Here is a 26449-nt window from a genome sequence, read left to right on the forward strand (position 1 = left end):
ATGAAGATATGTTTACAAGCAATGATTTTTCATGATCCTGTGCAACATCTTAAGAAGCTTTCACAAGAAATGAGAGAAAAAATTTACAATAACCTCTCTAAAATAGGAAATCAAAAGGAACCCCGGTATATCCGAGCATTATGCGACAAATACGTTGTCTTACAAGCACTGACATTGGATGCACTTACAAATAAAACCAACGAAATCAGCCCTGATGATCAACTGTTTGAGAATATAGAATTAATCATATCAATGACGTCTTGTCCGGACCTTTCTAGATGTCTGTTGAACGGTAGGAGAGCGGTCGTCTTGTCATTCGCAAGAAGAAAAGATGATGGAGAGGGGGTTGTGTTACAAGCATTAACAGATGCTGCTAATGTGGTTGGCTGCTTAGAAATCGTGGACATGCATTATAAAATAGTCTTGTCCCGGAGGGCCTGGTTTGAAAAATTTCCACAAACTGAATTGAATTCGATATACGAGCACCTGCAAACTGCTTTGCTCATTCTTCAAAATGAACCTGACGACGTCCGGATGCACTGGACGAGGCAATTCGTATTCCGACTCCTGTGTTGTCTCTTGGGATTAGGCATGCGCTGTCGTTTTCTTCCCAATTTTCACCTACCAGAGCGTGTTTTGCAAGAAGCGGAGCGTTTACTTAAAGAGTATGGAATGAAAGAGGCAGAAGGCCGAGTGCAAATGTTTTATTTTATTCTCAAATCTCGATTGCACCAATTAAAAAATGAGAGTAATTTGGCCATAGAGTACATAGAAAAGGCCGAGACACTTGCGAAAATTGGGCAATATAATGAACTAGAAGTCATTGTGGAAGCAAGAAAACTTCTTTACTTAAGAGATGCTCCATCTTTATCAATTGACACCGAAACAACTGATAGTTTCCAAGGTGAATGTGCTAAACTGACACTTGATCTACCACCTTTGTACCATCTTCCGTACAGTGTTGATTTCAGCAATTATGTGTCCTTGACAAATTCTAGCCCAGAACCAAGTTATCAAGAGTCCAACTCGAGCACTGAATGAAGTTTTTTGTTACCCGATATAAATACATCTATATGTACATCTGCCTTATATCATCAACAAAAGGTGTTAAAGTAAACATTGACGAGACACTGAATAGTTTCTTCAATGAACTGCTGTTATGATTTGGCCTGTGGATATTTGCCTGGGTTACTCAGTTGACAGAGTACCTGAGTGGTGATGCAGGGGTCCAGGGTTTGATTCCTGGTCCAGCCATACATTTTCTCCTTTTCTGTTTCAGAACAAATATCTTGCAGATATTGAAGTATTTGTATGTTTTTACAGATGAGAAAAATGTGTGTCAGAAGAAAAAGCAAGTCTCTGTATCTGACACTTTATAATACCTTTAATTTGCATTTTTTTCTTGTTATTTTACAGAACTTTGCAATAACTTTATTTATTCTAAACTGAACTGTGATCATAATGTCTATTATAGTTATGGAATTAAAAAAAGAGAAATTATCTCAATTTTTTGCTCCTGTCCGCAACATCTTGAAGAAAAATCATATGAGCATTCTTAAACTTTTACATATTATAATTTAAACAAAATTCAACTTTAATTTCTTTAATATTTTATTTATAATTTGTTCTTATAAATCCTAGACAGACACACCTTTAAGGTCAATGAAGATATATGTGACATGGACGGAATAAAAATGTATTCAACACAACTCAGTAGCAATGATTTTCATGTTCTACTGATTCAAGCAAGTTTAAAATGTCAAAATATATATAAATGTATCACAGATATAATTAACACTAGAGATTCACGAGTGGTCAGTGTCCAGAATACTGTGAACGTCCTCTGGGTCGTTCAGACCTCTCTGGTTTTTCACTGATTCCTGCTCCAGAGGGGGCAGGAGTTCTTTCTGGTCTTTCTCTTTCTTTCTGATATTCCATTTCTATTTTAGCATCAATCTTCTCCCAGTCGATCTCAATCTATAAAAGAGTGAAGGCAAAAATGTTAGGTCACACACATTAGTTCTTTGTTAATCCAATCAAAGAGTGAAGGCAAAAATGTTATGTCACTTACATTAGTTCTTTTATAATCCAATCAAATAATGCATTATAAATTTAAATATGAGATGTTTGAGAGACACTTATCCCCCCCCCACCCCCGACATTCATTATAGGGTGCACAAGCCTTTATTTTGGGTAGTATACTTAGGGACAGTGTACATGGAAATGATATTGACCTTTTGAACATAAGAACCCTCTCTACACTGCACAGTAAAGAGTTCTGATTCTATGGTATTTTTCTGCAGTTAGAGTGATCTGCCCTTAAATCTTAATTCCAAAAAATTGAAATATACAGTGTATTACTCAATTTATAATCGGTTCAAGCATTCATAACATTTTAAATAGCCAAGATAAATTACTTGAACACTTTCTTCACATGTATTTTCTCCACGGAAGTAAACAATAGTGATTTCTGTTCATTAAAACTTGATTGTCTTTGAACATTTTTCCTGGAGGTAAATGCCATGTACATGTACCATATAGTGAAAATTAAACTGATAAGCTCAATATTTACACCTTTATTCAATATAATTTTCTCAATGTCCAAAAAAAATTTTGCACAGGTGTATAGAGGGTCCTTAAAATCAATAGGGGTCAACTACAAGTACTATCTGAGATGCATCAACCAGAAGTCTTCTACATCACATCTTTGGCAGAAACAGGTTTCTCATGATATATCAGTAAATAATTTGTTCAACCTTTGCAGAGATGATGAACGGAAACTGCAAATAATTGGAATTTTTGTAAGTCCAAGGGGCGTAACTCTGTAAAAAATTGCTCGATTGTACCTAAAAGAGAACCTGACCTAGATATTCTTATGATAAATCTGCATACCAAATTTCATTTCAGTACGTGCAATCTCAGCAAAGAAGATGAATGAAACTGTTGGTGGACCGACAAACAAGCAGACCGACCGACCGACACAGCAGCAAAGCAAAATGCCCTCCCTTCTTCAAAGGGGGGCACAATTAATGCTAATTGCAAATAAAAGGTCATTATGTTTCACTTCTACAAGATAAACTAAAAAATATGAATTACCCCTTCACTGTACTGTAGGAAGCGTTTGTTTTTCTCCTTCTTCTCAAACCTCTCCAGGTACCTCTGTCTATATCCCAGTACCGTGTCTACATGTGTCTTATGTTTAACTGCCAGCTCTAGGGCCCTGTAATCAAAACATCATTGATTATAACACACTGTGTCTACATGTGTCTTATGTTACTGCCAGCTCTAGGGCCCTGTAATCAAAACATCATTGATTATAACACACTGTGTCTACATGTGTCTTATGTTACTGCCAGCTCTAGGGCCCAGTAATCAAAACATCATTGATTATAACACACTGTGTCTACATGTGTCTTATGTTTAACTGCCAGCTCTAGGGCCCTGTAATCAAAACATCATTGATTATAACACACTGTGTCTACATGTGTCTTATGTTACTGCCAGCTCTAGGGCCCAGTAATCAAAACATCATTGATTATAACACACTGTGTCTACATGTGTCTTATGTTACTGCCAGCTCTAGTGCCCAGTAATCAAAACATCATTGATTATAACACACTGTGTCTACATGTGTCTTATGTTACTGCCAGTTCTAGGGACCAGTAATCAAAACATCACTGATTATAACACACTGTGTCTACATGTGTCTTATGTTACTGCCAGCTCTAGGGCCCTGTAATCAAAACATCATTGATTATAACACACTGTGTCTACATGTGTCTTATGTTACTGCCAGCTCTAGGGCCCAGTAATCAAAATATCACTGATTATAACACACTGTGTCTACATGTGTCTTATGTTACTGCCAGCTCTAGGGCCCAGTAATCAAAACATCATTGATTATAACACACTGTGTCTACATGTGTCTTATGTTACTGCCAGTTCTAGGGCCCAGTAATCAAAACATCACTGATTATAACACACTGTGTCTACAGGTGTCTTATGTTTCACAGGCAAGCTCTAGGGCCCTGAAATACTGTAAACCAACTTTTATTCGCATGTGAGAAATATCCGCGAGTTTCGTGACCTACATTATCTCGTAAATATTAATCGCGGCAAACCATTTACAGCTAAACTTCGAAATCTCGAACACGGAATCTCGAATACCCCGGATATGTCGAAGTAAGGCCGTGGTCCCGACGAAATTTGCTTTATAAACGATTAAAATAAACCCCTCTATGTCGAACACGGTAATGTCGAATACCCTGGTTATCTCGAAGTAAAATTGTGTACCCATTCATTAAAATTACATGCGTTATCTCGAAGTCAGGATAATTTTCCGCTCTAATGATCAAGTCCGTTAGGTAAACTGAATGCTCTATTGATAACACCAACCTGTCTGTCACGCTCGGGTTACCTGTGTTCCTGGGATCAACAGATAATAGCGCGATAATTATGCGAAGTGTATGTATGGCTTACCTTGATTGTAATTATGCAAGCCAAAGGTTGTGTGTATTAGTCTAATGCATACGCGTGGATGACACGTTCATTGTTTTGTGGCTTGGGTACGTTTATCTTGACAATTAATCGCAATTTAATGCTATGTGAAATATGCGCGCATACATAGTTTATGCATATGGAAGTGAAAATTATAAACATCGCAGTAAAACAAAATTCTGTAATTTAATGCAATTAGAATTTATTTTCCCTATATGAGCGTGCAGAAATTACAATCGTCCGTACACACCATCATGTGAGCATGTGTCGTAGTAAAAACTTGTGCTGTAGTGCCCTGTGATTCAGTGTTGTTCTGTTGTTAGACAAAAGTGCGTGATTTTTCTTTTGTGTTTGATTTTATTATGGTAAAATAATTTTCTTTTAACTGATTTTACATGTATGAACATGTTTTTCCAATAAAAGAAATGTATATTTCGTTTTCGTTATTCTGACAGCGACCGGTTTTAAATTTACAATGCATAGACGATATCCGGTTATGTATACATGGGAAACGATGCTAGCGGTTGACTTTCCGCGTTGGATTATACTTCTGTGCATATTATACAAAGCTTTTATTTTGTGAATTATAAAGAGGATGTAAAATGTTTTGATTGCTGAATACATGTACATGTATATTAAAGAAATCTTATACAGAATTTCAAACAAGAAGTATTTCGATGTTTTTACTATTAAGTACATGTTCACTGCACTAAGTTTATTTGAAGTTCATTTGAATTACAACCCTCGATATGTCGAACCCTCGGATATCTCGAAGTTTATCAACGGTCCCGTCAACTTCGAGATAACGAAGTTTAACTGTATTTTGTTTTGTATTTGTAGAGAATGTTTCTTCAGTCATGAAAATTAATCATTGTGGATTGATTTCAAACTGACGAATCGCGAATGAAAGATGACGTGAATAATAGTTGGTTTACAGTAATCAGAACATCACTGAGTGTTTCACACACATCTAAAATGTATGATTTACAACTTTGTGGCACACAAATTTAGAAATATGTAATTGGTAATATAGCATAAAGTACTTATTACTTAGGTAGAACTACATATACAATTATTGAGAGTTTAAGGAAATTGCAAAACTTTATTTTAAGAGATGGAAAAAAAAGTTCCTTCCATCTAAAAGAAGCTTAATCTTTAGTGTCATTTTTGATTTTCTGTATCCAGCCAAGTTGTAAAGTTGCACTCAACCTTTCTTTTCACTGGTTATTACCTGTCCCAGTTGTAACATCCTACATAGCATATTATGCACATTTTTTCTGTACACTTGTGTTTACCTGTCCCAGTTATAGAGTTGTACACAACATGTTATGTAACCTATTTTTTTGTACACTTTTTTGTACTCGTAATAGGTTTACCTGTCCCAGTTGTAGAGCTGTATGTTTAACATGATGGCCCTGAAGATAAGTCCTGCCGTCAGTAGAATAGACTCCGCGTCCTGGGGACTGCCACATAAGAGGGCCATCTCGGCATTACGAGCCTCTTTGATTGGGATGTCCTTAATGTTCACTATAAACTGCACCTTCTCTGCCTGCACAAATATACAACACAAAACTAAACCACCCCTGAAAATATATACATATAACAGAAATGTTCTGGATATTTTATATTTCTTGAACTTTGATTTTTGCATTAGGGCAGCAGTGACCCATTCATGAAGGAATAATTCAATATCTTTATATTTTTTACATTTTATATTACACAATGGACTTAAACAAGAGGCCCATGGGCCACATTGCTCACCTGAGTAACTTTGGCCATGCTGTTCTTTACCAGATTTCCCCCCTTTTAATATACCTATTGTGGCCCCGTCCTACCCCCGGGGGCCATGATTTGAACAATTTCAAATCTACACTACCTCAGGATGCTTTCAAATAAGTTTCAGCTTTATTGGTCCAGTGGTTCTTCAAAAGAAGATTTTTAAAGATTTTTTTTATATATTTCAATGTAAAACTTGGATTCCCTATTGTGTTCCGCCCTACCCCCAGGGGTCATGATTTGAACAATTTAGAATCTACACTACCCCAGGATGCTTCCATATAAGTTTCAGCTTTTCTGGCCCCGTCGTTCTTGAGAAGAAGATTTTAAAAGATTTTTCTTATACATTTCAATGTAAAACTTGGATTCCCTATTGTGGCTCCGCCCTACCCCCAGGGGTCATGATTTGAACAATTTAGAATCTACACTACCCCAGGATGCTTCCATATAAGTTTCAGCTTTTCTGGCCCAGTTGTTCTTGAGAAGAAGATTTTTAAAGATTTTCCTGTGTATTTCAATGTAAAACTTGGATTCCCTGTTGTGGCCCTGCCCTACCCCCAGGGGTCATGATTTGAACAATTTAGAATCTACACTACCCCAGGATGCTTCCATATAAGATTCAGTATTTCTGGCCCAGTGGTTCTTTCAAAGATTTTCCTGTATAGTTCAATGTAAACTTGGATTCCCTGTTGTGGCCCTGCCCTACGCCCAGGGGTCATGATTTGAATAATTTAGATTCTATACTACCCCAGGATGCTTCCATATAAGTTTCAGCTTTTCTGGCCCAGTGGTTCTTGAGAAGAAGATTTTAAAAGATTTTTCTTATATATTTCAATGTAAAACTTGGATTCCCTATTGTGGCCCCGCCCTACCCCCAGGGGTCATGATTTGAACAATTTAGAATCTACACTATCCCAGGATGCTTCCACATAAGTTTCAGCTTTTCTGGCCCAGTGGTTCTTGAGAAGATGATTTTTTAATGACCCCACCCTATTTTTGTCTTTTCTTGATTATCTCCCCTTGTAAGGGGACTTGGCCCTTTATTTTAATAATTTATACTCCCCTTCACCCAAGGATACTTTGTACCAAGTTTGGTTAAAATTGGCCCAGTGGTTCTTGAGAAGAAGTTGAAAATATGAAAAGTTTACAGACGGACGGACGACGGACAACGGGTGATCAGAAAAGCGCTCTTGAGCTTTCAGCTCAGGTGAGCTAATAAATAATTACCTCCTTGATGGCTGCATAAGCAATTTCTGCTGTGTTCAGTTCCTTAGCATAAGCTGACATGGCAGCCAAGCAACACCACAAAACATCATCCTGTTCAGATATAACCACATTATAAACATAAACACAATACATCTTATTCAGAGGTTTAACTCCATTACACACTGAATAAAGCCAAAAAACATCATCCTATTCAAAGATTTAACCACAACCCGCATATGAAATGGGGATTTGAACATGGTATGATGTACAAACACCATATAAAGTATTGTAAAGGGTATATAATTTATGTTTTAATTGCAATTTTTTTGCCAATATAACCATGTGCATTTAGATTGGATTGAAACAAGAAATGATAGTAAAATTTCTTAAATAAACAGTACTTTCAGTAAATACCTTAACAAATCGACACAGTCTTACGGCATCATCCCAGCGCGAGTTTTGGACATAACTATGTAGAATTGCTGGGTACGGGGAGATTCCCGTACCGACCAGAGAACCCTCGGCTCGACGGATGATAATGTGGTTACCAATAAAATTCAACAACTGCGGGTTCTTACCAAACTCACTAAAATCAAATCATATATGGAATATTAAGATCTGGAATCAAACAAATTATTGCTAAAGGTATAAATCTGAAAAAATTAATATCAGTTTTTCTGTCCTTCTTGATAGAAAATGGTTCAATGACAAATTTAACAATATCCTGCATACTACTCATATGTGTCTATCATTAATATATCAAAAATACTGATTAACAATTTTGAAAGCTTACTGAAATAAATATTGTATGTGTATATCATTAATATATCAAAAATTCTGATTAACAATTTTGAGAGCTTACTGAAATAAACATGCAAATTATTTCTACTCTCTAATAAAATAAATGTAAAAATCATGCAAAGCCTTTTTCGAACATGTCCTTTGTATATAAATGTCAACAAATTTTATAAAGATTTTGATGGAAGACACAGAAATGATTGCTAAAAAAAATTCAATAAAACTATCAGATAACCCACTTCTTTTGAGCATAAATTTTACAAATAAAATATGAAAATGTGTATTCTACATGTAAATCATAATATCCATGTAAGAAATCCCTAAAAGAGAATTAAATGAAACAGAAGGCTGTTTCCAGTAACCATGTGCCATACAAAGATATAGAATCAAAGTATTTGAGGCAGTTGGTGAATGATAACAGGGATAGACATTAACTTTCAGATTCACTTGCGCTTCGGGCAAGTGATCTCAAACTTTGACTTGTCCGAATGGAAAACTTGGTTGCCCAAAATTAGGATAGAAGTTAAGAAAAAAATTATTAATTACTGTAAATGTTATGGAAAGAAAAAAAAATGTGACGAAATACACTACTGTCAATTTGGCATTTTGAGATGCCTAAAAAAATTGTACAAAAACGTATATCGCTGTAAATATAACCTGTTAACACACACTACCATACAGCAATAACCCTCCGTTTCCTTTTAATAAAATTCATATTTTTGAAAATTATTTGCGGTAGGATCATTTTGCGATTCGTGATTCTCAGAGATAACTGTGAAGCAACGCTGAAGGAAGATAGTTGCTACGAAACATACTTAGTACCTCTTATCTTGATCAGGATACATCGTGTTACAACGTACTTATATTCTGTGCGTGAATAAATAAATAAATAAGAAGTTAACAAAATTTGTTAGACGTAGAGCGTATTTACTACGAAAGAAAATAACGAACTCGATTTTTTAAATGAACGGTATAATCCAGAAACGCTACCAAGAAATTTCGATTGAAAACATTGTCAGTCAGGTGTGTGGGGGGAATCAAGTGTTCAATCTATTGTTTTATTTATAAATTAATGTAAACTAAATATGTACATTTGTATGAGAAAAATTCACTTGCCCGATCGGATAAGTATGTCGACAATTTCACTTGCCCGAACTAAGAATTTACTTGTCCCGGGCAATCGGACAACCGTTAATGTCGATCCCTGGATAATGTACCACATCCAAGAAATAATATTAATACATATCGTATTGCACAAAATCTCCCCTACATACATGTATAAATAAAGAGCAGCTAAACACTAATATACATGTAATAGTGATGTGTATATGTCTTACCTTTTACTAATGAACAGCAAATTCAAATGTTAACAATATAAGAGTTAGAGACATTTAAGTCACATGTACATGTAACCAGATTACATTTAGGTCACATGTACATGTAACCAGATTACATAATCATAATATTTCTATAAAACATAGATATTCTAAGATTACATAGCTCACCTCAACAAATGCTATCTTCAAGTAAGGCAAAGTCTCACACTTAACAACTATTCTGGCCATTTCTGGGTAACCATCCCTAAAATGCAACATTTATACAAGTCTGGTCGAAGTTGGATTTTTCGGTATTTGGTAATGGACTTGCTTAAAATCATTTTCTGTTGGATGTATCATCCATGCAAGTTTGTTCACCATAGAGCTTAAGGTTACTCTGGAATGAACCTGCTCCAAAAACTTTAACCTGGTCACTTATCGAGAAAATGTAGGTCAGATCCAGCATCTGAAGCATGATGGCATAGAAGTACTTGGAAAGAAATCTGCTCTAAAAACTTTAACCTGAGACGCAGAGGGTATTACATAAACACTCCCTACATTGTTGAGGTGAGATAATTTAAAAAAAACTGCAGATTCACATTAATTTTTTTGAAAACTGAGATATTTGTACCTTGCTTCCTTTTCAAACACCGTTCTGCTGGCTAAGTCCCGGTCTACATAAATTGTATTGGGGTAATACCAAACTGTAAACTTGCCATCAGCCAGTGCGGCTAACATGTTGGCAGAGTCATTCCAACACAGGGACTGGATCATGTTTCCTGTAATAAATCACCCTGACTTTAAACAATAAATCATCAAAAGAAATAACATGAGAATGTCACATTGCTGAAGTATTGGCATTTTACCATGAATAAAAATGTTGCATATGTGGGTAACTGAAAGTAAGAATTCTAAACCACACATTTTTGAATTTTTCCCATGTGAAAGTCCACAGAATAGTAATTTGACTTCTCTTATTTTTTAAAGCTGCTAAATAAGAAATACCCCATCACTTGTCTACTAAGTGTAAATTGTTCATGCTTACCTAATTTATTGGACTTTCTCTCTGTACCAAACACTCGGACTGATGTCAGATAGAGATCTCTGTTTTTGTCTATGATGGCCAATCTCCTCTCAGTGGCAGGACCACACTGGTCTAAAGCTATTTCCATCACCTCTAGCTGAAGAAATCAAATAAGGATTTCATCTTAGTAAAAAATTACATTTCTGGCATCATACTAACTTTTAAAGATTTTTATAAAATAAAGTAACCCCCACCCCCTCCAAAAAAATCCTTACCTTGTGTGTAATGGGTTTTCCATCTCCAAGTGGTTTTCCATTTTGTGCATCAAAGACATATATTACTATAAAAATTTGTAAAAGAAAAAAAACAAAAATCTCAAGTATACTTTGTACAACAAGTAAAAGAAATTTAAGATACAAAACAAAACTAACACATTAAATTGATCATGCCATCATGGCAAAAATCTTCAGTTCATAAACCAATTTACAGAAATCCCATCCATCTGTACACTTGCACATGTAACTTTTTAGCTCATTTAATGATTTTTTTTTTAATGAGGAATTTTAAATAATTTATACACTCATTTAAAAAAAAGTCATATTTTCAATGAGTACATTGCAGTACCTTTTTCCTCTGTTTTATCTCTGATTGCCACTGTATCATTGCTGAGAGAAACTGTCTGATAATTCAAAATGTCTGCCCTCATGCCAGGATATTTGGGAGAACAAACCATTCGACCATCGTACGAGTAGATGTAAACATTGGAGCTATCTACCAGCATGAAGTGCCTAAAAATTACACATTTCAATAGTTTTCAATCAGTAAATTGTACAAATCTCTTAATTCATAACTCTTAAATAAATAAATAGCTGTTTGAACTGTATTTCATATCATCTTTTTCTAAGTTAAAGATTTGTGTTAAATGAAGATGTTTGTCCATCAATAAACAATTCAAAAAAAAATTACTTCTCTGCCTGAAGAATCAATGATATGTTTCCTTCCTTCATATCAAATATCATAGGGGTATTCCAATTCTTGGTACTGAAAAGTTAAAATAAAATTACGAATGTATACCAGTTTAGTGGTTACAATATATACACATTTACCAACATTCACGAACACTCGGTACAATACAAGAGAAAAATTCACTGACTTGTAGATGTAACACTGCGATGCTGTGGCTACTACAAGATGATTGAAACATAAAGAGACTTTGATAACCCTGTCTCTAAAGTCCAGTTTTTCTACAGCTTCATTCATAACATTCCTGACATGGATTTGTTTGCTTCCTACAACCACTGCCTCATAATTTTTCCACTCCAATCTCCTGTAAATAAAAACAAGAGGTGTCAATGAATAACATATTATAATGCAAAATAAAAAAATATTCTGACTAAACACTACTAGAAATAGGTTGATATGTAGGCAGGGATTTGAATACCAGTGCTTACTTTTCAATGACATGCGCTATCAGCACCTGGCCGTTTCCACAAGCACCTGCCACCTGTGTACCATCACTGGACCAAGCCAGCTTGAACAGGCTACCTGTGTTTGGTTTCTCCAGAGAATAGGACCACTAGTAAAGAAATACAAATCTGTGATAAAATTTACAATATTCATTTAAAATAAATCATTTACAGGTATTGTGTGGATATCTTACCCCTGCCTGATCACAGAGTCGGAGTGTGTTAAATGATCCAACAGCAAACAGCTCTCCATTAGGTGTCCAAGCTACTGAAGTAATGGGATAATCATGGACGGAACTGCTGTACATAATACGACCATAGGTGTCCCATACCTGAACAATAAAATAAGTTTAAAAAATTTAAGGTTGGACTTTACAAAAATATTAAGCATGATAAACTTTGATCTTTGTTTTTACATTTCTACCATTTGCATGATTGTTGTGCAGAAGCAGGAATAATTTTTCTGAAAATGAGTAGATACATCCATTACTGACAAACCTTGTAACGACAATCTTCTGCCCCAGAGAGAATGAGATTATTAACAGGGTTCCAGTCAACATTCAGTATGACACCATCATGGGCTTTCCACTGAAAACAAATCATTAAAACTGAATACCCAGAACAGAGATAAAATATAGACATATTTTTTTAACAAATATTTCACAATATTTTGATATTCAATGTTTACAATGCATGCTGCATAGAAGCAGCTTTTTGATAATTCACACACAAGCATAGATGATAAATACAAACTGTTTACAAACTTACCATTGTTGGTTTGGCATTTGCCTGCAGTGACTTTATCACCAGTTGTCTGCCATTTGTAAACAAAACCTGGTCTGAATCTGGTCCCCAAGCCACACCATAAACTGTGTTACCTACAAGTCACAGGGAGATTTACAGATCTTGGGCCACTTTTACAGAGGAACTTCAGACTTCGACCAAAATATGTCAGTCAAAAGCTCTACAGAGCTTATGTTATTTGTTTGAAAATCCGACTTTAAATAAAATTTCCTGAAAATATAATTTTTCAAATCATTTATTTCTTTACATTCATTTGAAATGGTATATAATCTAATTTTTTGAGAATTTGGATTGATATTTTGAGCAATTTTTCAGTGAAATACTAGGTAGGCAAGATGTTAGAAACAGCCAAAATTGTTCATAGTCAAAGTGCTTAAAATGGGCCCTTGTTGCTTTAACTTCTGTGTATGCATTTTGATCTTATACATACACTGAACATGTGTGTGTATTCACGCATACACTGCCATATCTGACTAGTTCTGTCATTAATATTTTACTTACTGTTTTGTGTCAGTGTGGATCTCAACATTCCACTTCTGGACCAGATTTTTACTTGTCCATCTTCACCAGCTAACAAAGAAAAATAACTTATGCATCTCAAAATGACATCTGTATTTCTATATTGATATTAGAACACTTTACAATATCTACTTTGGAATCATCATTTCCTGGGTAACCAATGTTCATTGATTTAAATCCCCATTAATGATAACTCTGTCAGTGTATCAGCTAACTGAATCATCTGTAAATACATTGAGTTACCCACAAAATGAAGTCCCCATGAATCACTAAAGTTTTGATTGCCAACCAACACTGACCCATACAAATTCCAACCAACACTGACCCATACAAATTAAAATGATTCTACAGTAAACACAAATTACAGTGGTCTTTACATTTCCAGTACATATAAAACATTGCTCTCATTTTTACATTAAAAAAAAAAAAAAATTAAACGTGTACTGACTTCTTTATAAAAAACACACTCTGAAATTCATCAGCTAATACCAGGTACATGTATGTGGAGTACTTGTTAAGAACTTTTTTGCAAAGGATGACTGCACTTAACGCCTGTTTTTGGGTCTTTTTCGTTGCTTCTGTTGCTTTTATATCTAAACTTTATTTCACTTTTGTATGTTTATGAAAGAATCCTGTCAATTTGAAACCAAATTTAAATCTTAAAATGATTTTAGACTGTGATACAATAAAATGATTCAATGTTTTTTGTCCTTAGTGTTTTCCAAATATAGTGAATTTACAGTTAACTGCCCTTGATTGAACATTAGATATGCATGAGAGGTGGAGCTAACATTGTAAATATGGGTCTTAAATTAGACTTGATAAATAACAATGACATGTTTGAAAAAAAGAACATGATCACTCTTTCCAATCTTCCTCTCCATTCTGAATGGCACAAATACACTTCTGACAAAGGTTTCAAAACGAAACTAACAATATGAGCACGTCAATGTAATTTAAGCAGATTGTACATCAATGCCAGATGACTTAACGTGTTCGAACACAATGTCCCAGTTAGCACAAAACATGCTACCTTACAAGTCACGTGACGGAATTTGGTATTCACAAAGTTACCCGAGGTAGGACATCACGTGGTGAATTATAATATTCAACATGTCACAATCCTTGGTTACAACACAGAGAGCGAGTGTAAGAAGAGGCCGATTTTTCTCTTTTTAACCATGAGCGCATGTTTGTCTATTAATCTCCTTTTGACACATTATTATTTATGCAAATATACAACTACTGTGAAACGGAGAACAATAGACAAACATGCGCTGACTATGTATAAAGTCAGTAAAAAAGTGGGCGTCCTCATTATCGTACGGAGATTCAAGAAATTGTGATGACCCCTGCCTTTGAAAACAGATTCAAACTTCGTAAATACACACTTTTATGAAACGTAATTACATAAAGTTGTAGATTGGATGTTGACCATTCTTGCAATGAAAAGGAAAATGCTTGTTTTGAAAGTTTATTTTGGCGCAAATTTCGCATGTCCTTAAGTGCAGTCATCCTTTAATTGTAACTTGAGCAGAACCATCCCTGGTTCAATGACCAGACAAAAGGCTCCTTTATTGGAATCTACATATCTGTAACTAGAGTAGACCCATCCCAGCTCCAGCAACCAGACAAAAGGGCCCCTTTATGGGCATCTCCATACCTGTCACAAGAGCGGAACCGTCCCAGCTCCAGCGTCCAGACAAAACAGCTCCTTTGTGGGCATCTACACTTTTTTCTACTCGTCCTGATTTGCTGATCAAATGGAACTTTCCTTCACAGAAATTTTTGAAACATTAAAACACTGTTTATTTTATCAATATGAGAATTAAGACTGAGATTCATTTATGTACTACATAGAAAAGAGACTAAAATAACCAAAAATATTAACTGTGCTGTGAGTATAGCCTGGTATAAGATTGTGATAGGGTAACTGAGACAGTATTGTGATTTATACCATCAGTGGATGTTAGAACGAAGAGATCTGATCCCTTTTTGCCTGCCCCTCCTCCACCAGCAGATTTTGGAAACCAATGCATGTCTGTGGGGAATACATCATCTGGTAATTTGACTAGTGTTGTTGTCTCGTTAGAATTCAGATTCCATTTGAGAACCAGATGATCATCTGCTCCTGAGTAACATTCCTCTGGTGTTGTCCACCCAACACAGCTTACAAGTTCTGAATGTGTTCTTTGTTAAGGAATGATATGCTAGTTTTTTTGGCACAATGACATGTAACTGGTTTCCTCTCTTTCTTGATAATGAATACGATAAGACAAACTGAAATTTTGTCTTTGTGCAAAATTTAAATGCATCAGACTGGAATGATGAAATGCTGCACTTCCATTGGTTGAAGCTGTAAAGTGCAGCATAAAGGTCCCTATATAGTATATACAGGATATAGGGTTAATGAATAAAGAATTTGTCAACACATACAAAGATCAACAAATGCCGAAAGAGAATAGCATATTTTCTTCCCTTGTGAACACTGAACACAGCAATTACATATATATTTCAGCATTATTATTATCATCTTATGCCTTGGCACCGTCATTGGAGTCCTTAAAGTCCCATTTGGACACATACACTAGGTGCCAGCCGACCAGTACCACCTACTAAGTGTGCTATTTTGTAACCTTTTATTGTTAACATAGTGCCCAACTTGGGTTTTTAAGCCTTGTTGGAAGAGCTGTGTGCTACCCAATTATAACAATCTATAAACAGTTAAATTCGTACACAAGAAAAAGTAGACATCTTCACAAATCAGACTGTAGTCAAACTGGTCTGGTATCATGAATAAAAGGAATTTGTACAACTGTCCTTCCACTGAAAAAAAAAGAAAATCTTGCAAACTATTTTACCACAGGATTGTATGACTGCCTTCTAAATTTAAAAAATATATATATTTAAAAAAATATAAACTTTCTATTAGCTATGATAAATCACTTGTACAAAAAAGGATATGCTTAGGTTCCTTCTGTAACGAAGTTTTTAATCTCATATCTTCAACAGCATGAAACACACACTACATGAAAACATTCGCCGTCTGGAATTCCGCATCTGAGCATGCGCACGAAGTAAGAATGTTGCATTGTGGGATGAGTTTCTACGGAAGCTATCACCAAATGTTTGTGATAGAGACGTAAAACTTTTACAATTTTGGTGCTATAGGTTTATTATTTAAAAAGTAACTACAAGGACATTTATTAATATGAAGTAATAGAAGCCATCTGTATTTGATTTTAATCGTAATTCACAAAGGGCTTGCTAAATCAGTGGTACGTATACATACCGAATTTCCTCAGTTATACGTAAATGTATGCGTTATTATTTATTTTGGGTATTTAAATTTTATTTAAAACTTGCATTTAATATGTTTACAACTGTCAAATATTGACTCAGCCTGTCACTGGCTTTGAATCTTAATATTATTTTTTTTTTCATTTCATATATGAAACAAAAGTCTGATAAAGATAGGCCTGTATACGTGTAATGTACGTGTACGTGCTTACGATATCTTATATTTATCTTTTTTTATATCCAGAAGGTTAAGAGAGCATTCTAATGTAGTAAAGATGTCAGAATCTGGAAGTGAAACAAAAAGTCCAGACACAAAAAGTGTTGCAAGTAAGACATCTATAAATGTCAAGATTCCATCAGCTGCAAGTAAAAGAGGTGGCACTCCAACAAAGAGCCCTGGACTGGAATTGCCAGATGAGATTGGAAGCAGAGCTTTAACCACCACCCCTGTTAGCTCAAAAGATTATCTTGCTGGGACTAGGCCAAATATAAATCAGAATACCAGCAAAGGTCTACGTCAGCCTCAGAAATCGGAAAGAGAGTAAGATTTACAATAGCACCTCCTATTCTTGAACTCAAGAAGACCATTATAAAACTTTGAAATATCTGAGGATTTGAGATATCAAGATTAAAATACATAAAGAAAAAGTAATTGGGACTTCCAGTTAACATTTATGTACTTGTATCCATTGTATTCAAGATATCGATGTTTGAGATACATATGTTCAACTGTATTTGTTTAAATTCTGATTCATTAGGTTGTTTGAAAAGATATTTAACAATCAAAGTATAACAATTTGTATTACTTTTGTCAATATTAATTAGAAATGATAGTTATGTGTTCCTAGCATTTCAAAATGATATGTGCTTGTATTTTTTTTTCTTTATAAAATGTGCTTGTAGAAAACTTTGTTTTCATTTCTTTCTTTTTCTGAAGACTAATTAGACAAGCAGCTGCTACAATCATTGAGAGGCAGTGGATTGCATTTAGAGATAAACAGATGTTCCGATTGTTAAAGCATGCAGTTTGTGCCGCTGTAAGTTCTGAATTCATTTAGTAAAACTCCAAAAATAATGATTAATGCAAATATGTTCAGAATAGATTGATACATCTCCTTCACAATAAGTCTTTACTCATATTTATTTATTAGGAGAATTCTCTGTCAAAAGAGATATTAAGAAAAGTATGCCCAAAAGAAGCGGAGCTCCTCAATGACAAAGTCAATCAAGTCAGAGTTAGATTTAGGTAAGTCAATCAAGTCAGAGTTAGATTCAGGTAAGTCAATCAAGTCAGAGTTAGATTTAGGTAAGTTACTCAAGTCAGAGTTAGATTACTCAAGTCAAAAAAAAAGATTCAGGTCAGTCAATCATGACAGAATTAGACTCAGGTAGGTAAATCAAGACAGAGTTAGATTCATGTATGTCCATCTGGAAATAAATTTGTATATTGTTAATGAGGTTATGGTAAAGCCTTGATATATATCTCTTATTTTATAATTTGACAAGAAGTGATTAAAGTTCATTATTTCTTATTTGGTAATGAAATATACATGTACTAAAAATAATACAATTTGTAAGCAATATGTAATCAAAGGGTTATATATTAAGATCAGTTTATTTTATCATTGATTAGATTTGGTGGACAAGAATTCCCTCCCATGATTTTCTTCAAAATATTTATCCACACAGAAGGCAAAGGTGTAAAGTACCTCAGTGGGAGACGAGTAATTAAACCAGCGACAGAGGTAAGCTACTTAAAGCACTGAACAAGGTTTTTACTCGTATGAACACTAAAAAATGTTTGTCAATGAGCCCACATAAATTGTATTGTACTTGCCCTTTTGCAAAGGGATAAGGAATCTATCTCATATGAATGTAATAAACTGTAGAAAGTAGTGCATATAGCTGAATTTTGGCTTATTGAAAAATGACACAAATGTGTATGATAATGGTTATTATATTAAATGTACCAGGGGTACATAGATCAATCCTAATAAAGTTTCTTAAAACTGCTGACAGAATTAGAACAAAATGAAAACAAAAGCACTTTCACTATTTGATCATAAAAGGAATGTTTTAGATTTTTAACAATATAAATACATGTAATAATGATGAAAGAAAACAGTGAACAACAATATAATTTTACAGGCATCAGAAGATTCTTTGAGAAACATGGGGAACAGGAAATTCTACGATCAGATGTTACAGGATGCGATGTATAACCAGCAGTACAAAATCACGGACGAAATAGATGTCACTACGTTAAAAGATTACATGCAGGTATCTACAGTGTACAGCTAAACTGCTTTAATGTGAGGTCTACTGTTACATACAAGTTTATGAATTACGCTATCAAAAAACTAAACTGGATGTACTAGATGAATCTTAATTTTTATTATACACAATTTGCTTTCACTTTTCCATAGTTCATGTAGGCAAAGAGACTCATTATTTCATTAATGCATGTTAAACATGCTACTGTACATGTTTCTCAATATTTCAGTACCTGGCCAATGTAGATGAGGCCCCCGCTACACTGGGAGGGAAAGAAAATTACTGGAGAAAACTCACATTAGATGGTAAAATTAGACTCTTTAAAAATCTTAATTGTTACATTGTAAATGATGATCTGCAATATTAATTTATTAAATTTTATTTTCTTTCTTTGAAGTTTTGTCTAGAAGAACCATCTTTTATGATGTGATTGACTACTTGTACAATCAGAGAATCACTCCCAGGTTGAGGCAGGAAATCCCTGTCCTGGTACAGAGACCAGTATCACAGGAGATCAAAGTTCAACACATCAGGGCCATATCCACACTCAGGTTAGTACTTTCTTTGTTTGTTTAATATATACATGGAATAACAGTTGTGACAATGCAGAAAACATACATATCCTGCGTATGCTGTGTAAACCATTTGTATAAAGTATGAAAATACATAAATCATTGTATCATAAAGATGAGCCCATTTCTTAAGAAATCTTTCATACAGATGGCTTCAAAACACTAGATCTAATTAGTTTAGAGTTAATCATTTGATTGACAGAATATAAAGTTTTCAAAAGAAAGAAAGGAGAAAAATTCAGTGAATGTAAATACAAGTAAAGTCTGATTAATATTTGCATCTGTTAGGACCATATACTGATACATACTACTCCTAATATGAAACCTACAGACATTATCCACTGGTGTCTAGCAGAAAGACAAACATCTAAATCCAAAACAGTCTGTCAATTAATTAATTACTATGATTTATGGATTCTAAACTTTGCTAAATATTTGAGGATGTTTAATTTGTACAGATCAGAATCTATACCTGTGGGAGCCCCTTTAACCACACCCAAATCCAAAATGTCTGGGTATGTTAGTCACCCCGTCTCTAGTCGCCGTTCTAGACAGGCCAAGGCACGAGCCTCCAAACTCCGAAAGATGTATGGTCTTGACAGAGTGAGTATAACTCTTCATTTCTTTCTTGAGCCTATAATGTCATTATAACAAACCTTTTACTAAATTTACAATCATCTTACTATGCATGTCGTGTGATTGATTGTTTCACCTTTTTTAATAGTTTTCCTTTAAGTCATTTGATAATGTAATTTTAAAAATGAAATGAATCACTTTCTTATAGAGCACATATGATTCTAGCTCGGTAAGACTTTGTTGTTAGAATTTAGTATGATTAGATATTAGGTGTATTGTAGATGTATATTTCATACATTTGTTTGAGAAGCATTTTGTTTAAGCATGCATTTTACTGTTTATTTTTAGACCTTTTTTATCAATGATCATTTATTTGGTGTAAATTTCTACATTTGGTTATACATGTAAATCAATCATTTACAAGTTGTGTTTTAATGCATAAAGAAGGATTTTTTGTGTATACACATAGAAGATTGGATAATGAATTTATTTTTCATCTAGTTTGTTTTTTATGTAGAGAAATATACAAATATTTCGATAATCTAACCAATCATGTATTTTCAATAAACTTGCATGCTTCAGATATTTACAAAATTTTTTAATATAATTTTCCTTATCCTTTGGAAATATAATCAGTATTAACAGTATTAAAGAATTGTTATAACCCCCACCCCCCTTCACCACTTGAAAAGCAGGGGGTATATAGTGATGAGGCTGTCCGTATGTACATCCGTTCATCCTTCTATATGTCTGTAACACTTGGGGATACTCATCTCTTATCTGACTGCAACTCCTCCTATACCACTGAATAAAATTTAATGAGACTTTCACAGAATCTTCATTACTTAGTGTCATTGTGCACCTCCTATTTTTTGTTTTAATTGGAGAGAAAATTGGCATTTTCCACAGCAAAACATGGCCACTGCCATTATTTCTATAAAGTTGGTGGTAACCCATCTCTTATCTGCAGCTCCCTCTATCACCAAATAAAATTTTAATGAGACTTACACAGAATCTTTATCACATAGTTCCATTAGTTTGCCTTTCTTTCTATAATATTGAGGGGGGGATATGGGGGAATCTCTTATCTGTAACTCCTCCTACACTTTTTGATACTTTCACAGATTCCTTATTACATAGTGCCATTGCACACCATTATATTTTTACATTTTGATTGGACAGATATTTGGGGTTTCCCACAGCAAAAAATGGATTTGCCTTTAAATATACAGTTGAACTTCGGTATCTTGAACACAGATATCTTGAATACCATGGGTATGTCGAAGTAATTTTGAGGTCCCAACTACTTATTCCTCAAGTATTTTACCCTGAATATCTCGAATCCTCGGTTATCTTGAAGTATATTTTCTCAGTCCCTCCAAGTTTGAGATAATGAGATTTGACTGTACTTATAGGGGGGGGGGGGCAAAAATTGTGACAAAAATTGATTTTATTATACCCCAGACAATGAATTGCAGAGGGTATAATGTTTTTGACATATCCATCAGTCAGTCCTGTTCTAGTCAGCACAACTCTTAAACTGTTCAACAAAATTACATGAAACTTTGTAGTTAATAAGGACATACTGTGTAGATGCACACATTTGAAGTTAACTACATGTATTTGATATATTTAATGCATAGAATTGCCATTCATTATGTGTAGCATTGTCAAGCAAGTTGGAGCCAGGGTATGTGAGCTTGCTCACTTTTTTATTACAAAAAATTAAGATGAATGAAATTCTTCTCAAAGTCTTGTATAATTGCGTATTTTTTTGTATCATCTTCAAGTACATCTTCATTTATTAATGTGTACAATGTACTGTTTTTGTATTCTGATAGGAGGGGAGCAAACTCCTGGATTCCCGAGAGCCAACGGCCGTGTCTGAGGAACCTGATGATTACTTTGATAAATATGGCATCACGGGAGAGGAAGGGGAGGATCCAGAGGAGTGGGAGAGAGAAGCCAGCAAGCTGTATGAGTGGACACAGGAACTGTCATTCAATGATGACCTCATAGCCACACCCAGACTCCCTTTACAAACATGATTCATTGGACAGGTTAAAGGTTACACAGATATTGTTGTAAGAGGTGAAGCGCTGTTGGAGCACTGGAGACTTAATGTAAAGATTGTATTCAGTGGTACACTCATGCTTTCAGTGATTGTGCATTTACTACATGTATTTGTTATTGGAAATCCTTATTGAAGTTTTGTATACACTAAGTTGTTTTATATATGTATTTATGAAATATATTTCCAGTAATGAATTTTTATTATAAACTTGTTTTGACATATTAAAATTACTAAAAAGATTTTGAATTAGTTAAATTTCTCTACACGACACAAAAAGAAAGTTCACATCAAATATTTATACTCTGAACTTATCCTGATTCATATTTTGGCAATAGTCAGCTACACAAGGTCAAGGTTTTTTGATGTCTCTCCTCTAGAGGAATAAATTACCACAAACCTTGACATTGTGAAGATAGGCAGTAGTGTGTAAACTGATTCATATCTGGGTAATTATAGAGGGTTAACTGATTCATATTTTGGCAAAATATGTTAACTGATTCATATCTTGGCAAATATAGTGTGTTAACTGATTTTAGATTTTTGGAAATAGTGTGTTAACTAATTCATATTTTAGCAATAGTTTGTTAACTTATGAATACAGCCAAACTATGATCATATAACACCAATATGCATACAAATACCCATTCACTGATTGATGATAATTCCATTTTGTGACTTAGGATAATAAAACAAACTCTGGTTATGGTCAAATCTTTGCACAAAATTTTTTAATAAAGTCTGTCTATTAGCTCTTTTTCAGGCAAAAGTAAGCTACATTTTGATTTTGCTGGGCTTTTATTAGTAATATACCGCCACATGTGTTTTTGTATATGCAATTAAAAATGTACAAGATACTGCATAGCTGACTAAATTTAACTTGTATGTAGCAGAAAAGCCCACAGGCATTTGTTCCTATAATAATTTTTTTAACCTATAGTATAATAATAACACAAGGGTGTTATTGTTCTGTGGGTTAAAATAAAATTATTGCAGAAACAAGTGGTTGTGAAACAGCTTTATGTGTCGTTTTTTCTTAGAACTTCAAATCTAGGCAGAAAATTTAAAAAAAAAAAAATAGTTCACACAAAAATATATTAATCAACGTATTGGTTGCTTTTCTTTGGAGAAAAATGTATTGTGTAATGGAGGCCATTCTAATTTATTACTGTTAGATTTGTGGATTCGCCCCCTAAAAGTAACCTAACGTAAATATGTTACATTGTTACTTGAAAAAAAAAACGTACTGCAAACCAACTTATATTGGCGATTTTCTATTAGCGCTTCGTCATTTTGAAATTATTGTTAATTTTTGTGGCAAAAAAAGATGCGACATAAATTCAGAAATAAATGGTTCGCGGCGAGAAATATTCGCGAGAAAATGACAAATCTCGTGAGAATTTCTCGCACTCACGTGAAAATTTGTTTTCAATACAAAAAAAGATGTATATTGGTGTGGATTTATTTATTTTTGAGAGGGTAGGGGTGGGTGGTTGAAATTTAATTTTTCCGAACTAGAATATCAATTTGTAATTCTTAATTGCAACACTTTTTTTACCACTTCAAAATGCACACGACACATTGCATGACTTTGTAACTCAAAGGTAATTTCATGCTTTATTTGATGTCCGAAGATTTATATATAGTGTCTGGCTAGATTCTGGTAAGTCCTACCAATCACACTATATAATCTAAGGCAGCACTCAGAATTCACGATCTTTAGCATTTTTGACTGAAGGAGATCTATGACTCTGCCTTCCTTTGAATTAGATCGTATTATCATGGAAACAAAACACATTATAGTTTCCTAAAAGTTTTTAAAAGTGCTGAATTAGAAGTTTAATTACCACTCCAAGACTGTAAATGTGCCTGCAGGATAAATAGTTGGAAAATAATTAGCTTTTAAAGAACAGATTTAAAAACGACAGCGTAATAATTAAATGTATCGAACGTTTTCATTGTAGAGTCATAAACTATTTGCAAACGGTGTTAAGTTTTCATCACTAAATTGAAAAAAAAAGTTTTCCACTCTATGCAACTGTTTGTTTAAAAAGTAACGAAAAAATGGGGGGAAAATGCTTAAGTAATAGATTACGGCTTTTGGCGCCAGGATGACGTAGAATGGATGTGGCATTCTTGACAGAAGATTAAATAATGAAAACTATCTCAAGCACGTTGACAATATGATATAATTATGATACACCTCTAAAAGCCAGTAAGACTTGCATCTTGTCGGAGTTCTATGACTATAGATGAAGCCAGTGCTTTACTCTCTAGAGAATTGATAATAGTAATTATCCATAAATTTCTTACAAGATATTAAATTGTTTTTGGCCAAAGAAAAAAAAATGGCTACGAAATATAATCGCAGATCGATTACGGTATTTTTGGTGGACACCTCGATACGGATCCGTAAGTAACGCTGTTGTTGAGAGAATCGTAATTACATTAAGACCAGCCCCTGACTCTCTCCTTCTTCAAGTTAATCAACGCTTTCGATGAAACATTGATATCTAAAGTCAGACAAATGGCCCCGTGTTTGTCACAGGGGGGAACTTGGATATTTGATTTCATTTGGAAACCTCGATAAAGCTGCAGTATATCTGTGTATCCTTATATGATGAAGCCTATTTGATAAATATTATGTGTTTGGAAATTTATCTGTGGTTTTTCTTTGCTCGTAACCCGAACAATACAATTTTCTATAATAATTAGAACTCTATAAGGATTTGGATTTACGACGGAAAAGACCAGGAATTGTAGCTTAAGATAATACCATTTATCAATACAAATTGATTTACATGAAGTAAACAGAAACAGAACTCATTAAAAGCCGGATTTTCAAATTAGTTCCTTTCTATAATGACAAGAAGAGGAATTATTCGGTGTCTCATGGTTTTCCTACCCTTGTTATTATACCTGTATTTCGCTGTCATGTTAGAACTAATCGCCAATGTTCCAGAGCAGGGGAATAGTGTCACTTTTCAAACAGACACGATACAGAAAACGTTCCTTGAAAAAACAAATATTTCTTATTTGCAACAGACTAAAACAGATGATGCACATTTTCACGAGAAACCGTTATTACCTGAACGCAAAAAATATGGAAAATTTATGAGTGAGTGCCAGGAATATGAATCGAAGTGTTTGTATGGAAACATTGTGTTTAACTGTGAAAATATTAAAAGCATTAAATTGCAGGAAAAGATTGGACATGGTGTAACAAAACAAGCTTTTCTAGGATTATTTGATGGAGAAAAAGTCGTGGTCAAAATGGTGACACGTCATCAAAAAGAAGCTAGGGAGTGTTTAGATGGTTTACCAAACAGAGATAAATCAGACAACTTGAAACGGTCGAAGTGCTTTGTATTTCCAACAATGAAGTTAATGAAAGAAATTCTACTTCTTCATCAGCTTAAACATGAAGGATTTTTAACACTTTTCGGCTACTGTGTTCGCAGTGAAGAATCTGACAGTACAGATTTGTCTGAACATGGTGTCGTGGCTGTTTATGAGAGGGGAACCAGTATCTCAGTTGAAAAATTAAAAGGACTTTCAATGGGGGATAAAATTCGTCAATCAATGCATCTAATTTCATTTTTTCAATATCTGGCTAATTCCCCTCTTGGATCGCTGAGAGTAAGGGACTTTAAAATGGACCATTTTCTAATGGTTAATTCCACAATTAAAATGATTGATTTAGATGATATAGATAATCTAGAGCCCTCTTGTGATGCTTATTCCATAGAAAGCAACACAAAAAGGCTCCCGTGTGAGTACAACTTGACATGTGAGATGGGGTTATGTAACGGGCATAATGCAAAACGAAACATGGAGAGGGCAAACGAATTATTTTTCAGGCATCTATTAACACCCGATGTCTTTCCTCGAAAGTGTTTTAAAATGTTAGAAGACATCAATCAACGTCTGAGAGAATTGTCAGTGAATTATCACGGTATACGGAGATCACTGAAGAAATTATTGGACTCAGTCGTTTATCTGCATTAGCGCTTGTTTTCCAAAGCCGCTTTTATGGAGTAAAGTCCATTATTTATTCCATTTATTGACCTTTAGGTTTAAGTTTATCCTAATGCAAGCTTTTATAAGCTGTTACTTCCATAGTGTTTCTAAGTAAAAAAAAAAAAAAAAATACTCATTTCACGATAGTGCAAAAGCAGATTCAGTGGAATAAAGTGCATGGCTTCGAATTGTTTTTGTCTTGTTGTCTTGGAAACAAAATTAATTCAAGG

At 34.3% G+C, this 26449-nt stretch overlaps 3 protein-coding genes across 4 annotated transcripts; 2 read left to right on the plus strand and 1 right to left on the minus strand.

Moving 5' to 3' along the window:
* Window positions 1-1593: 1593 nt before the first annotated feature.
* Window positions 1594-16483, minus strand: LOC133193790 (intraflagellar transport protein 80 homolog). Its single transcript, XM_061329719.1, has 19 exons — window positions 16373-16483; window positions 15364-15593; window positions 15070-15180; window positions 13389-13457; window positions 12852-12961; window positions 12582-12671; window positions 12278-12415; window positions 12069-12193; window positions 11771-11944; window positions 11584-11658; window positions 11242-11405; window positions 10893-10957; window positions 10639-10774; window positions 10225-10372; window positions 7894-8065; window positions 7501-7590; window positions 5874-6046; window positions 3097-3220; window positions 1594-1977 (listed from the first exon to the last, which is right to left on the minus strand). Exons 1-19 carry the CDS (start codon window positions 16405-16407, stop codon window positions 1816-1818), a joined length of 2391 nt encoding a protein of 796 aa, XP_061185703.1. The 5' UTR covers window positions 16408-16483; the 3' UTR covers window positions 1594-1815.
* Window positions 16484-16579: 96 nt separating this feature from the next.
* Window positions 16580-22444, plus strand: LOC133193798 (uncharacterized protein CXorf58-like). Of its 2 annotated transcripts, XM_061329732.1 has the most exons (11): window positions 16580-16684; window positions 16951-17247; window positions 17644-17743; window positions 17858-17952; window positions 18340-18451; window positions 18855-18986; window positions 19210-19285; window positions 19378-19531; window positions 20011-20155; window positions 20337-20357; window positions 21970-22444. In XM_061329732.1, exons 2-11 carry the CDS (start codon window positions 16982-16984, stop codon window positions 22174-22176), a joined length of 1308 nt encoding a protein of 435 aa, XP_061185716.1. In that variant the 5' UTR covers window positions 16580-16684; window positions 16951-16981; the 3' UTR covers window positions 22177-22444. The 2 variants fall into 2 exon arrangements, with proteins under 2 accessions (XP_061185716.1, XP_061185724.1); XM_061329740.1 differs by lacking the exon at window positions 20337-20357.
* Window positions 22445-24652: 2208 nt separating this feature from the next.
* LOC133180415 (extracellular tyrosine-protein kinase PKDCC-like) lies at window positions 24653-26390 on the plus strand. The gene has a single exon (XM_061314948.1). It carries the CDS (start codon window positions 25062-25064, stop codon window positions 26205-26207), a length of 1146 nt encoding a protein of 381 aa, XP_061170932.1. The 5' UTR covers window positions 24653-25061; the 3' UTR covers window positions 26208-26390.
* Window positions 26391-26449: the final 59 nt, after the last annotated feature.

Source organism: Saccostrea echinata, unplaced genomic scaffold (assembly GCF_033153115.1).
Source record: "Saccostrea echinata isolate AGI-Se365-2 ecotype Australia unplaced genomic scaffold, CSIRO_AGI_Sech_v1 ptg000001l, whole genome shotgun sequence".
Taxonomy (NCBI): Eukaryota; Metazoa; Mollusca; class Bivalvia; order Ostreida; family Ostreidae; genus Saccostrea; species Saccostrea echinata.

Coding starts and splice junctions, on each gene's coding strand:
- LOC133193798 (XM_061329732.1), top strand. CDS start 16,982: ATGTCAGAATCTGGAAGTGAAACAAAAAGTCCAGACACAAAAAGTGTT. Junction 18,987..19,209: donor CGTTAAAAGATTACATGCAG/GTATCTACAGTG, acceptor TCAATATTTCAG/TACCTGGCCAATGTAGATGA. Junction 19,532..20,010: donor AGGGCCATATCCACACTCAG/GTTAGTACTTTC, acceptor TAATTTGTACAG/ATCAGAATCTATACCTGTGG.
- LOC133180415 (XM_061314948.1), top strand. CDS start 25,062: ATGACAAGAAGAGGAATTATTCGGTGTCTCATGGTTTTCCTACCCTTG.
- LOC133193790 (XM_061329719.1), bottom strand. CDS start 16,407: ATGAGATTAAAAACTTCGTTACAGAAGGAACCTAA. Junction 11,945..12,068: donor ATAGCGCATGTCATTGAAAA/GTAAGCACTGGT, acceptor TTTTATTTACAG/GAGATTGGAGTGGAAAAATT. Junction 10,373..10,638: donor GAGAAAGTCCAATAAATTAG/GTAAGCATGAAC, acceptor GATTTATTACAG/GAAACATGATCCAGTCCCTG.